Below are 14171 nucleotides of genomic sequence, written 5' to 3'. Positions count from 1 at the left end.
TTGGTTACTTTGTTCTTTCTGCTAGTCTTTTGTCCAATTTTGTCCATCCTTAAGTCCAAATTAAGGTTAAAGTCCCCTCCTATCAGTATATTCCCCTGCGTATCTGCAATCTTCAAAAAAAATATCTTGCATAAATTTTTGATCCTCTTCATTAGATGCATATACATTGACCAAATACCAAAATTCTGAGTATATCTGACACTTTTATCATTACATACCTCCCTGCTGGATCTATTATTTCCTCTATTTTGATTGGTACATTTTTATTGATTAATATAGCTACTCCTCTGGCTTTTGAATTATATGATGCTGCCATTACGTGCCCTACCCAGTCTCTCCTTAATTTCTTGTGTTCCACTTCAGTTAGATGTGTTTCTTGCACAAATGCTATATCAATTTTTTCTTTCTTCAGTAAATTTAACAGCCTCTTCCTTTTGATTTGGTTACGTATTCCGTTCATATTTATAGACATATAGTTCAACATGGCCATTTCATACTTGGTTTACCTCTCATTTCCGCTTCCTCATCACCACCTTCCCTTCCTATCCATTTCTGTTTTATTTTTTTGAACGCACTGTAAGACAACACTTCTAAAACATAAAATATTTCCATTATTCCCATATCTAAAATCCCCTTAACCCCAAATGTTCCCCCCCCCCCCCCTTGAGTTGCCCCTTGTCCCTTGCCGGGCAACCACAACTCCCCTCTCCACTTGGATTGTGAACCCTCTCGCGTCAACTGATTTCACAGTGACTGTTATTCTCTCCCACCCAACCCCCTCCAGAAAAGACTTTTATCTTCACATATAACAAAGCTCACCCTCTTAATTCCTTCTTACTTCCTTTCTTCCCTTCCCCTTCTTAGTTCTTACTTATACATTATTTTTCTTCTTTATATGAAGTTTGTCGTCATTCTTGTTCTAGTTACATCTCTTCATCTCTCTGTCTGTTTTGCAGGCGTTCTGCAAATTCTCGTGCTTTTTCCGGATCGGAGAACAGTTTGCTTTGCTGCCCCGGGATAACTATTTTAAGCACCGCTGGATATCTTAACATAAATTTATAGCCTTTCTTCCATAGGATCGATTTTGCTGCATTAAACTCCTTCCTCTTCTTTAGGAGCTCAAAACTTATGTCTGGGTAGAACATTTTTTTTGATCTTCGTATTCCAGTGGCTTTTTGTCTTCTCTCATTTTTTTCATTGCCTTCTCCAATATATTTTCTCTTGTCGTATATCTCAGGAATTTTACTAGAATGGATCTTGGTTTTTGTTGTGGCTGTGGTTTTGGGGCTAATGTTCTGTGTGGCCTTTCTATTTCCATTCCTTCCTGTATTTCTGGCATTCCTAGGACTCTGGGGATCCATTCTTTTATAAATTCTTTCATATCTTTGCCTTCTTCATCTTCCTTAAGGCCCTCTATCTTTATATTGTTTCTCCTATTATAGTTTTCCATTATATCTATCTTCTGAGCTAACAACTCCTGTATTTCTTTAACTTTTTCATCAGATTCTTCCAATTTCCTTTTTAAGTCGTCCACTTCCATTTCTACAGCTGTTTCTTGTTCTTCCACCTTGTCTACTCTTTTCCCTATTTCTGTGATGACCATCTCTAATCTACTCACTTTTTCTTGTGTACCTTTCATTCTTCTTTTTATTTCATTAAATTCTCGTGTCTGCCATTCTTTTACTGCTTCCATATATTCTTCAAAATATTTTCTATCTATGTACAGTCCATTCCCTTTATCTTCTATTTCTCTGTGCAGAGCTTGATGTTCTCCTTCCTCTTCCCCTGTGTCCACTCCAGGACCTGTGTCCTCTACCTCTCTTCCTTTTATCTGTGTCTCTTCTGACTTTCTTGTTGGGCTGTTTATCTCAGTTTGCTGTTTTTTTTTTAATGGTGTCTTGATGTTGGTCCTCTTCCTCTGGGCTGGTCATCTGCTGTGTCTCTGATTTCCTTTTTTCATTCTCCTCCCTCCCGTTCCCGTTATTTTCTATATCTTCCACTGGGAGCCCTGCTGTCGGGTCTTTCTCAGTCTGCCCCCCTCCCGTCGGTGTTGTCTTTGTTGTGCACGGTTGTGCACCTCTGTTTGGCTCCATGAGCCATCCTTGTAGTCCTGCGTTCGGTGGGTCGCGACCCTTTGGGGTTTCCACTGATCTTAGGCAGTGGGCTCCTCTTTCCATGGCGGGTCCCTGCTTCTTCGTACAGGTAAGGCCTTCACCTTTCTCTTCCGGCGTCTTTCCTTCTTCTTTTCTTCCCGTTGTTTTTGGCTTTTCTTTCTTTGGTGCCATTTCCTCCACACCTTTATTTTTTATTTGTTGTGGTTTGTGTGTCTGTGGCTTTGCTTTTTCTTTACTTTTTTCCTTTTTTTCTGGAGAGGGCTGGTATTCTCCTACCGGCCACTATTCCATCATGTGACTCCCTTTAAGACATTACAATTTCAAAGCAGATTTTGCAAATGAGCATTGGGACTGATAACCTTTAGCCCCTGTGATATATGCATTGGCATCCAATGCACACAGAAATACCTCAACATAATTAGTCGCCATTCATGAATGATTTAATGTTACAAACATTATATGTAGGCCCAGTAACACTTCTTCACATTAGCCCCTGAGTGCATTGCCAGGTGACTCCATTGCCTATGGCATCAGAAATTAAACTTTACCTTGTCCTAATCTTTCCATGTGCCCTTTCCAACAGTGGAATCGGCAGATGGCATTTGTTGTTAGTGCCTGCCCAGTACCCAGCCAACTTGGTTCTGTGTTGAACTAGATCAGCTATTGCACTATAGATCAGGTACTGAGGCTCCTGGTCCACAGGATTCAATGTCATGTCATAACACAAGTTTAAATGAAGGTATTTGTTGAGGGATAAATATTATACAGAACTCCAATTCTTAAAAAAGTGTTTTAGGATTTTAACGTTTAACCAGAAAAAATGACAGATATTTCAGATAAACAGCACATGTACAAGGTGGCAATGCTAACAGTGGAGCTCAAACTTCGACCACCCCTCCAATATGAGTATGCATTAAAATCTCTGGAATCGGACTTAGAATGAAGCTATCACTCAGTAATGGGTGGCATCAAGAAGATATCTAGTAGGTCAAAAATTAGGTGTGACAATTTTGTGAGGTATGTAAGGCAGTATAATGACAAAAACATTCTCAAAGATTGTGATTTCCTCTGGGACCATGACAAGGTTGCACACAGACATCAGGGATACACAGTGGGGAACAGTGGAGCACAACAGAGGTTTAAATAGTATTTCTGAATATCCAGGTGGGTGTGTGTGACCTGCACTTCTCATGTAGAAGCAAGCCTTGAAAAGGTCCCAGCCCACAGAATTCAATGCTTGGAGCTACCAATAACTCGGCTTCCTTCAAGCGCTCTACTCTCCCCTTGTTGCTAATCTCCTTCAGCCCCCAACATCCGTCCCCAATCTCATTATGACTGCATCCCTTCCCAGCAGCTAATCGGCCTTCTTTAATCGTGACCTTAATCACAATCTTGACCCACAATCTGTAGGCTTGCCTGAATTCTTTCTCTATTCTGAGCCTATGGGACAAGAAGAGAGACCCTTGTGCTCACAGTGTGCACAATGCCAAGTCTATTGCACCATCCTTTACAGTGGATATGGTAACTTTGATTCATACCTCGGAGGCAGGTTACTTTGACTGGGTCGAGAGGACGGCGCTCGGGTCCTGGCTCCCCAAGTGGCATTGATCGTTTCCTTTTTCCCAGGCCACAAGAATACTTCAATTCATCTGTTGTGAACACAAATCTAATGAGGTAACGGAGTAGTCGACGGCCATCCTTTTTGGATGAGCTGACAGCCTCATCCCATTGTTTACTGGTGATATATACAGGATAGTTGGTCAACAATTGTTTGTTTCCCTGAAAATTGAAGATAAGAAACATTTGAAATCGTGATAATAATGTCAGTGTTAAACATGGGAAATAAGTACTACATTTAAAACCATGCTGTCCTTTACTCAGTAACATCAGGCTGCAAGAGTCTTTGAGAGCTTTATAAAGTTATTAAGCTTACTCAAAGAATCTCAGAAGGACAGATTGTACTGAGGAGGATCACTCAAGATGTGATGTATTAATAAATCAATTTGGTCTGCTCTCAATTCAGGAAATGATCCATATTCCAGATTCAAGAACAGTTTATTTCCTGCTGTTATCAGATTCTTGAAAGGACCCTTCATTAATTAAAGGTGATGACTTAAATTGTTTAACTATTTTCCTCTTTAATACTATACCATGCATTGTTGTCTTGTGTGACATTATATCCTGCACTGTTGTTTTATTGTATACTATTCCCTGCACTGTTGTTTTAATCCTTGCATTACCTTGGAATCACAGGATACCATTCCAAGTACAGAATGATGGTCAGTGTGTTTCTAATGTTCAGTGCTCAGTTCTTAACTGAATCTCAGTACACATGACAACAAACAATTCAATACTGTGTTCAGTTCTGTTCCCCTTGCTTGGGAGGTGTTGGAGGGATCATGGATACGGTCCTTAGGAGATCAACAAGCATGATGCTGAACTTGAAGAACCTTAGATATTCGATTTCTCACACTAATTGCTAAATTGTATAACATATTTTTAAAAATTATGAAAGCATGCAAGGAATTGATCCAAAAAATAAACCATTATCCTAACCCTAAAATCTTCAGAAACATAAACCATTATTTCCAAATGCTATACTCATCAGTCATTAGAATTATATCTGAGAAATATTCTATCCTTAAGCATAATTTAAATTACAAACAAAATTTTGAAATCCTGGGTGTACTATCTGCTAAGATACTGAAAGCTAGCAAAGAGTTAACTAGTGCTAAGGGTTAAAAAAAAAAACAAGCAAGAAGACCAACAGAAAGGAAACTCTAATCATGCGGTAATGTTGAAAAAAGTAGACTAAATTTTTTTTTAAACTGCAAATGCTGGAAATTTTAAATAGAGCAGGAACACTGGAGATCTCAGCAGTGAAGTAGTTGTGTACAGCAGTAACATTTCAGAGTGAAATTGATTGACTTTAAAATAGAATCATATGGACCTGTGTAGCAGCAACAAGCAAGAACTGTGGTGCATCTGTACACTGTACTTCTATATATGACAATAAACTCTCATACTCATATGAATCTCTCAAATTCAAAAGAACTGATTGTGAAGGTGCTCTTCCATTGAAAAGTACTTGCCTCTGACGGCTGCTCCTCTGAGACTGGTTGGACAAATTGGTTGTGATGTTGAAGGACAGTCTTGTAATAATCAAGGACAGTCTGGCAGGGTACTGTATGGAAGAAAATCATTTCAAATAATCACCAAATTCAATCATGGGAAAAAAATAACAGAATAAATCTCTTTATTCATTATTCAGCTATAGGAAAATTCTTAAAAAGGTTATTCAATGGATCATCTACTTAAAATAATTGTAAGATGATACCCATATACATTTCCTCACTCCGAGAGTAAGTTCCAAAAAAGACTTGACAATTGTTAGGTCTGCTTTGTTCATGAATGAGTGAGACAAACACCAGACTGAGTCGAAATCAGGGTTCTTTGTTCTTTATTACCGGATTGTAACACTTGCGACTAACAATGTTAGTCGGAGAATGCATTCTGCCGTTATCAGCAAAATGATGATTTTTTATACCCTTGGATACGTGCTTAGAACATCATCATATCATTACTTGTCCAATGACTAAAACTGTTGCTATCCTTTCCCTGCTAGCTTCCTGCCTCTCAATCCATCAATGTCTCTCTTATCTTGTAAGTACAAGGATGCATTCACATCTTGTTACAGCCCTGCACAGGGTAACTCCTTACACATTCCCATCTCATGATGTTTTACCTTACACTATCAAAGAAACATCTGTCTACATAACCTCCCATCACTGCATAAAAATGCCTTAGAGCTATTGCCCACGGAACATCTGTGAAGTAAACGTTGATGTCATGCTGATAAAATGGAAATTTTGAAACTAAATAGCATAATATTGTCTTACATTGTAAATGGTGACACTTGCATGTATTGTACTATACAAAATTTACAAATGAATTAACATCAGAGGTTGATCAAATGTACTTTTGCTGGATTTAGCAGAGTCCAATCAGCAAATAGTGTTTTGTCAAGGTTTACCATTGACTACTTAGACCACAGGAGTAGAATTAGGCCATTTGACCCATCGAGTCTGCTCAATCATTCAAATCATGGCTTAGTGCTTAGAAGAAACAAACAGGAGAAGTGAGAGACCAATTGGCTCCTCAGGTCTGCCCCGCCATTCAATGTGATTGTTGCAGACCTTCCCAGGCCTCAAAACCTTTTCTGTTATCTATAACCTTCAACTCCTTTATCTGTCAAATATTTATCTATCTCCACCTTTAATGTTACTAAATGATCTGGCCTCCACCACCTGGCATGGGCTGACAACTCCAGGGATCCAATCTCCTTTGCGAGAAGGAGAGGAGAAATCAGAAATCATACTGATTTCATCTTATCAACAAATTAATGGTTATGTTCAGAGCACAAGAGGTAAAAGGGTATGTTTGACCACACTGCAGTCATTCAACCATTGGATTTTGTGTTTCTATTCAAGAAAAAAAGCAATCCTGTAAGTTTAAATAAATGTGAGAACTAAAGTTGTGATTTAAGAAGATTAATTTCAATATGCAATTTCCACTTAGAGCAATTGTGATAACAGAACAGTATTAGAATAACAGGCTTAAGATTTTCACACCTGGAATGCTATCCAAGGTTTTCCTCAGCTCCTCATTTTCCTGTTGGAGTAAAACTACTTCCTGCTCCAACTCTTGACACCTCTGACAGTATCCATTATCTTCCTCCTCCTCAGGAAACGTGGATGATGGATGTACGTGGGATTCTGATGTTGCTGGGGATGTCCACCCTCCCAGCGTGTGTGTAGGGGATGTGGAGAGTGGCTCCATTTCAGTCGTGTGACTGCACTCGCTTATTTCTATGTTGCTCTGTGAAGGCCGAGCCCCAGCAAGGAGATAACTTTGCAGGGAATCAGTGAACACACGCAACAAAGCTGATGTTTGATGTCTTTTCTGCACATACTCCAGTTCCATCTCTGGGTTGCCCACTGTCTGTGGCTGCACTGGGCCACCTCTGATAAGCTGACAGTGTCCTGTGTGATCATCGTAACATCCATTCTCCCTTTTTACACATGAAACAACTTGAGGATGGTTGGTCTCGAGGAGTTTTCCATTGTCTTTCAATACTGTAAGAACTCGGCTGCATTGCTGTGCAAAGGCATCAAGAATTAGGCGACTCTCTGTAATAGAACAGATAAATACACAATGCTTTACAAGTTACCAAGAAAAGATGCTCCCAATCAGTCACCACATCTGCTCCCCAACCTAACATTTTGTCCTCTTGATCAACTGTCTTTACGTAGCTCCTGTTATTCTTGACTGTAAAATAGCAAAGTTCGGTGGTGTGGGCCAGTCATTGATGCCTCTTCCCAACTGACAGAAAAGACACTGTAAAATCCCACCCTCCACAATCCCATCCAGCATGATATCATCTACTAAGATAATTCTGGTTAAAACAACACAATGCTATTACAGTGCCAGAGACCCAGATCCGAATCCGGCATTATCTGTAAGGAGTTTGTACGCTCTTCCCATATCTGTGTGGGTTTCCTCTGGGTGCTCTGGTTTCCTTTCACATTCCAAAGATGCACGGGGTTAGTAGGTTCATTGGTCACGTGGGTTTATTTGGGTGATGTGGATGTGGATCATGGGCCGGAAGGTCCTGTTACCGTGATGTATCTCTAATTAAAAACCACAAATAAATCTGTAGCAGTCTAAACCTGAGAAATTACTTCATTAATCAGAATTGATTTCTGATTAATCTTACAGGATACAGATGTTTTTCAAAATTAGTGCCTATATACATATCCGCAGGTTATTATCAGTATATTGTGCGCACAGTATAACTTAAAGCATTATCCTCTTTGCCATGATGTAGTAAGTAGATTATTTTCACAAATAACTACACTCACTATGATTGCATCATTTAATAAGACCTATAGATTCTATTCTGTCTAATTCAAGAACTAGATTTATATTTTTGAACAAATTATTATTTTTGAACAAGTAACCAAGCTATCAGAGGTAGATAAGCCATTTTGTATGCACATCTGTAATGTATTTCACAATAAAAGGGTTGTTTTTGTGTTGAGAGACTGTGACTTTTATATTCAAGATGAAGATCAATTGAAATTTGTACACTAAGAAAATCAATGCACATGAGATCAGTAGAGGAAAGAGTCACTGAGGTAATATTCAGCTGAGAATTTATTGAATGGTGGAGTTGACATGAGCGTCCCAAGGGCCTACTCCATTTTTATTTCTTACATTCTCAAGTTCACTAGTTATTCTTTGTGCAGTTCCAACTGTAGCCAGGTGTTCACTCCAGCTCCTTCTGGGGGGTAAAAATTTGGTTACTTCTATAATTGAACTCTGATCCCTGAGGGACACATCTCCATCTCATCTTTGTGTTGCTTTCGCTTCAGTGGAATGATTCTAATTACACTTGGATTGGCACCTTTTCCTGCTGGAATGACTCCACATCCTGTTGACTCCTATTGAATTGACTCCAACTCCTAATGGCATGAGGCCATTAGCTGTTCCACAGGTTTTGAGGGAGGTTACCAGTTTAGTGTAAATGCCATGTACAGGGCAGTTTATTGCTTTGGATGCAAGCCCCTTTTGAGCTGGCTGATACTGCTCAGAGAACAGCTAGAAGGATCTCATTCCATGTTAACTAAAGTAGAATAAAAGCAAGATAAAAGTTTGTGGTTAAAATGGGAAAGTTTTATTTGAACAGCTCGAGTAAATGACCCTAAAGTTTGAGTATTTGGATTATAGTGTCTGTGTTGGTGGCAGGGGTGGGCGGGGGTGCGGGGGGGGGTGAGGGAGGGAGGAGGGGAGGGGAAAGAGAGAGAGAGAGAGATGTAGATGTAGATATATGTGTGTGCGTATGCGCATGTGTGGGCATATATATATGTACATATACAAGATATATATATATTTGCATGAAAAATAATTTCTAGAATTATCTGTAAAGATAAAAGATAAATTTTAGTTATAAATCCTTCCTCAGAACATTAATGAAATCAGGCGAACACAAAGAAGCACTGGGAGCTTGCTTTGCTTTTTCTGCTAACTTATGGTCACAGCGAGGACTGCTGGTTTGAAGAAATTATGTCCTTAATTGGCTGGTTTAAAAGTAAATCTCTGAAAATAAAAAAAAACAACTACAGATACTGGGAATATAACATAAATAAGTAAGTTAAAGGGGATATTCTGTTGGTTGACCAAGATCTGTAAAAAAAACAGCATAGCATAACATTCCAGAACTTTTGATCTTAACCTACATCTCATACCCTTTACTGTCTGTGAAGAACTATAAATTTCTCAAAGGCAATTGAATGGAAATCTGTCATCATATAGCTTACAAAAATGGGAGCATACACTAAGCAAATATAAGTGGAGGAAAACACATTAGGGATTGGCAGAAGTGCATTTCTGTAACATCATTATTTCTGGTCCAAGAGCACTGTATTTTGGCCAGTTTTCTTTATCTTTAGTTATCATTTCCTGTTTGCAGAGTAGAATTGACTGATGTGGGTCCACTGCTCCTTCATGATCAAAGATGAATAGTTTCAAACTCCACTGTTCAACGATATTTTCTATTTTTGTTTGTGAGAAATGACTTTATTTTTGACATTGCTTTTCAAGTTAGGGCTCTCCCTCAAATCTACCAAGAAATCTCTCAGTCTTTAATCCCTGAATTGACCCAATTTCTCAGTTTTATTGTTACTTTAAGAACATGAGAAATAGGAGCAGGAGTAGTTCATCTGGTCTGTGGCCCATTCAACAAGACCATGGCTGATTTGGCTGTGCACTCAACTCCACCTACCTGGCTTTTCTCTATACACTTTGACTCCTTTACTATGCAAAAATGCAACTAACTGTCTTAAATATATTTAATGAGACAGTCTCCATTGGTTCCTTGTGTAGAGAATTCCACCGATTCATAACTTTCTAGGAAAACCAGTTCCTCGTCAGCTCCATCTTGTATCTACTCTCTTGAATCTTGAGGCTATGTTCTCGTCCCAGTTTTCATCTCACCTACCAGTGGAAATAACTTTCCTGCATCTATTTTATCTATCCCTTTCATAATTTTATACATTTCTATAAGATCCCTTCTCATTCTTCTGAACTCCAACGAGTGCAGTCCCAAGGGACTCAATCTCTCCTCAAAGGCTAAGCTCCTCATCTCTGGTGAACCTTCTCTGTACTGCCTCAAAAGCCAGTATTTCTTTGCCTTTGGCTAATGTGACAGAGATTAATAGCATTTTTAAAATGCAGATTGAACTCAATTGGGTAGGATTGACAACCAGGGATGGTTTAGCCAAAGCAGCAGAAAAGAGGGGGAGGTAACTGAGCTCGAGGGAAGGTTGGAAATAAAGAAGGTAAGAATGAATGCTTCCTTAATGGGCGAGGGTCACTAGTCTTCTACTCTTAATACAGTGCTGTAACTGGCCTTCATCCAATGCAGTCTTCAATCCCAGTTAATTTTAAAGTCACAGGCTCAGTTACACTGTGGGATCTTGATTTATTTACACTAGTTAAATGTGCAACAGCACAAGGCAAGACACATGGATATCTCAGTACACATGCCATTAAATAAAAGACCATGGACATGTAGGAGTTGATAGCAGCAAATTCCTCATAATTAAATCTTTATTCTACTGTCTTATTTCTGCCCATCATGTGTGGATTATTATTAATAAAAACCTGAACATGAAGATATGGCCTTAGTTAAATGTTTTATTTGAAGGACTGAAATGCAGCAGAGATTCTAAAGGGGGCTTAACGAAGTGGATTAAGAGGTTTCCTTTTGTGGGTGAATCATGATCTTGGGATCGCTGTTTCAAAAGAGGATATCCATTTAAGACATAGATTTCAGATTTTAGATTTATTGTCAGAGTACATACATGACATCACGTACTTCACTGAGATTCCTTTTTCTTGAAATTCCATGCATCTTTGGGACTCTCTTCGTCAAAGGATAGTGGATATAGAGTCTGAATGTTAAGACAAAGGAATCTTGATAAGCAAGATTGTGGGCAGGAATGCAGAACTGAGGTTACAATTAAATCAGCCAAGTTCTTATTAAATGGCAGAGCAGACTCAAGGGGGTGAACAGCTTACTCCTGCTCCTAATGCATAAATTTGTGTGTATTGGGTCAGCACATGATTAAATTTAAGATTTGACCCATAATTCAGAAGCTAATTGGTCAAGTAATATATTTCATATGTGTGGGTCATCAATATTTATAATGAATAACTGCTTTTCCCTAAATAAAGGAGTTAATTTGTTAAAAAATGAATTCATTGATAGTAAAGAGCACAAGGCAGTTAGAGGATATGGAAATCATTCTGTAGATACCATTTTTGTTTCTGCAAATAAATTCTGGCAAGTTATTTGAACCATAACCTTATGTTAGAGGTATAAATGTCAGCAACTGAGCCAAAAGAACTTCAAGGTTTTCTGCTATGGATAATTTTATGCTCACCATTTTATTAGAGCTACAAACGGCAGGAAGGAAATTCCATCCCATCAGTCTAGACTGTTCAACATTAGGCCCTGGAAGTATTAACAGTTTTAAATCATGCTTGTCATTTAATTGTGATTCAATTTACAATAAAACCAAGTTCCAACTGTGAAAGCATAATTCCATGCATACAATTGCAAATGAAAACAGGCTCTCTGGATAATGAAAATAATGTGGAACTATTCCATGGGAAACCTGATCAGAATAAAGGAAGAAGTGGTGCAAGTACTATTGTATAAGCTCGATTTCATCAAAATACATTACACGAGGTTCAATACACAAACCGGACGTGATTATCAGCAGACCTTTGAAGACACACAAGATGGCAGATGCTGGAACCTGGGGCAAAAAGTAAATTGCAAGTACCGGTCGAACAAAATCTGTGGCAGCAAAGGTTTGTTGACATTTTGACCTGAGAGAATGGGGAAAGTTAGTCAGTATAAAGGTGAAAAACGGAGAGATGAGACCGAGGCTGGTAGTTGACAAGTGAGGGAGGATGGAGAATGTTGGGCAGGCAAGAGGAGTATTGAAACAGAAGAAGGTAACACATTCCCATCATTCCTTCCCATCTTTTCAGCTCACCCAGGTTGCCTCTCCTTTTGTTCACCTTTTCCATTCCACATCCCTTTATTACTGTAGCACAATCAATGACCACCCACAGATACGAAGCAAGCAGTCAAAGGCTTTATTGATCAGAAGACCCAGGCATGTCTCTACATGCTGCTGGTTCACATTCAAGGCAGGTATGAGGGAGGAGACTAGGGCTCTCAGCCTTTATTAGGGGATCGTATGGGGAGGGGCTACAGGTATAGAAAGCAGGCCACCCTGCCTGAGGATATGCCCGGACACAGTACTATGTTCCACCACATTTATTCCTCCTTTTTTTGAATGAAGTCCGGCAGGGTGATGCAGGGCAATGTCCTTTCGCACGGGTCTTGCAATCTATATAGTTCGTAGGTTCAGCCACTCCAGTGGTTTTATTCAGTGCTGAGATCTCCAAACTACTGCTGGCTATATTGTTGGTTCCAGGGGAACGGTGGCTTGTTTGACCAACTGGGTGTGGGATGGCTGAAATGAAATGTGTCTGTGAAATGTACTGGGTCTGTAGGGTGTTAGAAACTTTTTGTAACAGTGGGGGGGGGGAACACTTGGGGACCATGTTGGAGGTTGGATCACTATGTAATTTGTCAGGCTGATCCCTGGGGCTGACTGGTCGCTGCCCGAGGGTATCAGGTGCACATCCCATGCTGGGGCCATGGCTTTCACCAGGTCCCAGATGAACACTGTATTGTTCCATCTGTCTGGGTACCTTACCAGTGCATACTGGGGGTTTGCATGCAGAAGGTGCACTTCCTCGACCAGTGGGTCCACCATATGCTTTCTAACAAGCTTCCGGAGAAGCACCAGCCCTGGGGTCGTCAGCTTACCTCCTCGGGAAGGATAACAATTTTTCATGTGGTGTTACATTAGTTGCAAAGTAGGGACCTGGTTGCATGCAGTGCTTCTGGAAGTACCACTTGCCACTGGGATATGGGGCATCCCTTTCAACTTGAGGGCCAAAAGGACTGGCTTCCAGATCGTACCATTCTCCTTCTCCACCTGCCCGTTCCTGCAGGGGTTGTAGCTCATAGCTATGTCCCTGGAAAGGAAGTATTACCGCAACTTCTCACTCATGAAGGCGGATCCCTAGTCACTATGAATGTAACTGGGGTACCCGAACAGGAGTGAATACTGTGAGGAGGGCTTTAATGACTGTGGATGTGGTCATTTCGGGGCAGGGCTTGGCGAATGGGATACATGAATACTCGTCCACATGATCAGGAAGTAGATGTTCTGATTTGTGAACGGGAGGGGCCCCTTGAAGTCCATGCTGAGACGTTCGAAGGGGCTAGTGGCCTTGATGAGTTGGGCTCTCTGGTCTGTAAAATTGCGGCTTGCATTCCGCACAGACCAGGCAATTGTGAGTCAGCTCCCTAACTTCCTCCACTGAGTAGGGTAGGTTATGGGCCCTCATAAATAGGTAGAGCCTTGTGACTCCTGGGTGGCAAAGGCTATCGTGGAGGCCTTGGAGGCAATCAACTTGCATCCTAGCGCAGGTTCCCCTGGACAGGGCATCGGGTGGCTCATTGAACTTGCCCGGACAGTACAAGATCTCATAATTGTAGGTGGACAGCTCAATTCTCCATCTCATGATCTTGTCATTTTTGATTTTACCCCATTGTTTATTGTTAAACATAAAAGCAACAGCTCTCTGTTCCGTCAGCAGGTGAATGGTCTGCCAGCCAAGTAGCGCCTCCAATGGCGCATAGCCTCCTCTATATCTTGTGCCTCCTTCTCGATAGCAGAGTGCCTGTGTTCGGGGCCTTGGAGGGTGCAAGAAAAAAAATGCCACTGGTCTGCCTGCTTGGCCAGAGCAAAGTTGGAGGCATCACTTTCCACTTGGAATGGGACAGATCCATCAATGGTGTGCATCCCTACCTTGGCAATCTCATCCTTAAAGCCCTTGAAAACC

The 14171-nt window shown here is 40.4% G+C and overlaps 1 protein-coding gene across 4 annotated transcripts in view; it reads right to left on the bottom strand.

The window, feature by feature from the left end:
* Positions 1-14171, bottom strand: part of LOC138757465 (BEN domain-containing protein 4) — a 63584-nt gene that overhangs the window by 16180 nt on the left and 33233 nt on the right. For all 4 annotated transcript variants that reach the window (XM_069924786.1, XM_069924787.1, XM_069924788.1 and 1 more), the window contains exons 2-4: positions 6746-7303; positions 5207-5298; positions 3653-3893 (exon numbers count right to left, since the gene is read on the bottom strand). In XM_069924786.1, coding sequence (XP_069780887.1) covers positions 3653-3893; positions 5207-5298; positions 6746-7303 — 891 coding nt within the window. The remainder of the gene's footprint in view (positions 1-3652; positions 3894-5206; positions 5299-6745; positions 7304-14171) is intronic.

This window comes from Narcine bancroftii, chromosome 3, assembly GCF_036971445.1.
Source record: "Narcine bancroftii isolate sNarBan1 chromosome 3, sNarBan1.hap1, whole genome shotgun sequence".
Classification (NCBI taxonomy): Eukaryota; Metazoa; Chordata; class Chondrichthyes; order Torpediniformes; family Narcinidae; genus Narcine; species Narcine bancroftii.
Note: the sequence above shows the minus strand (reverse complement) of the source record. Positions and strands in the feature narration are given on the sequence as shown.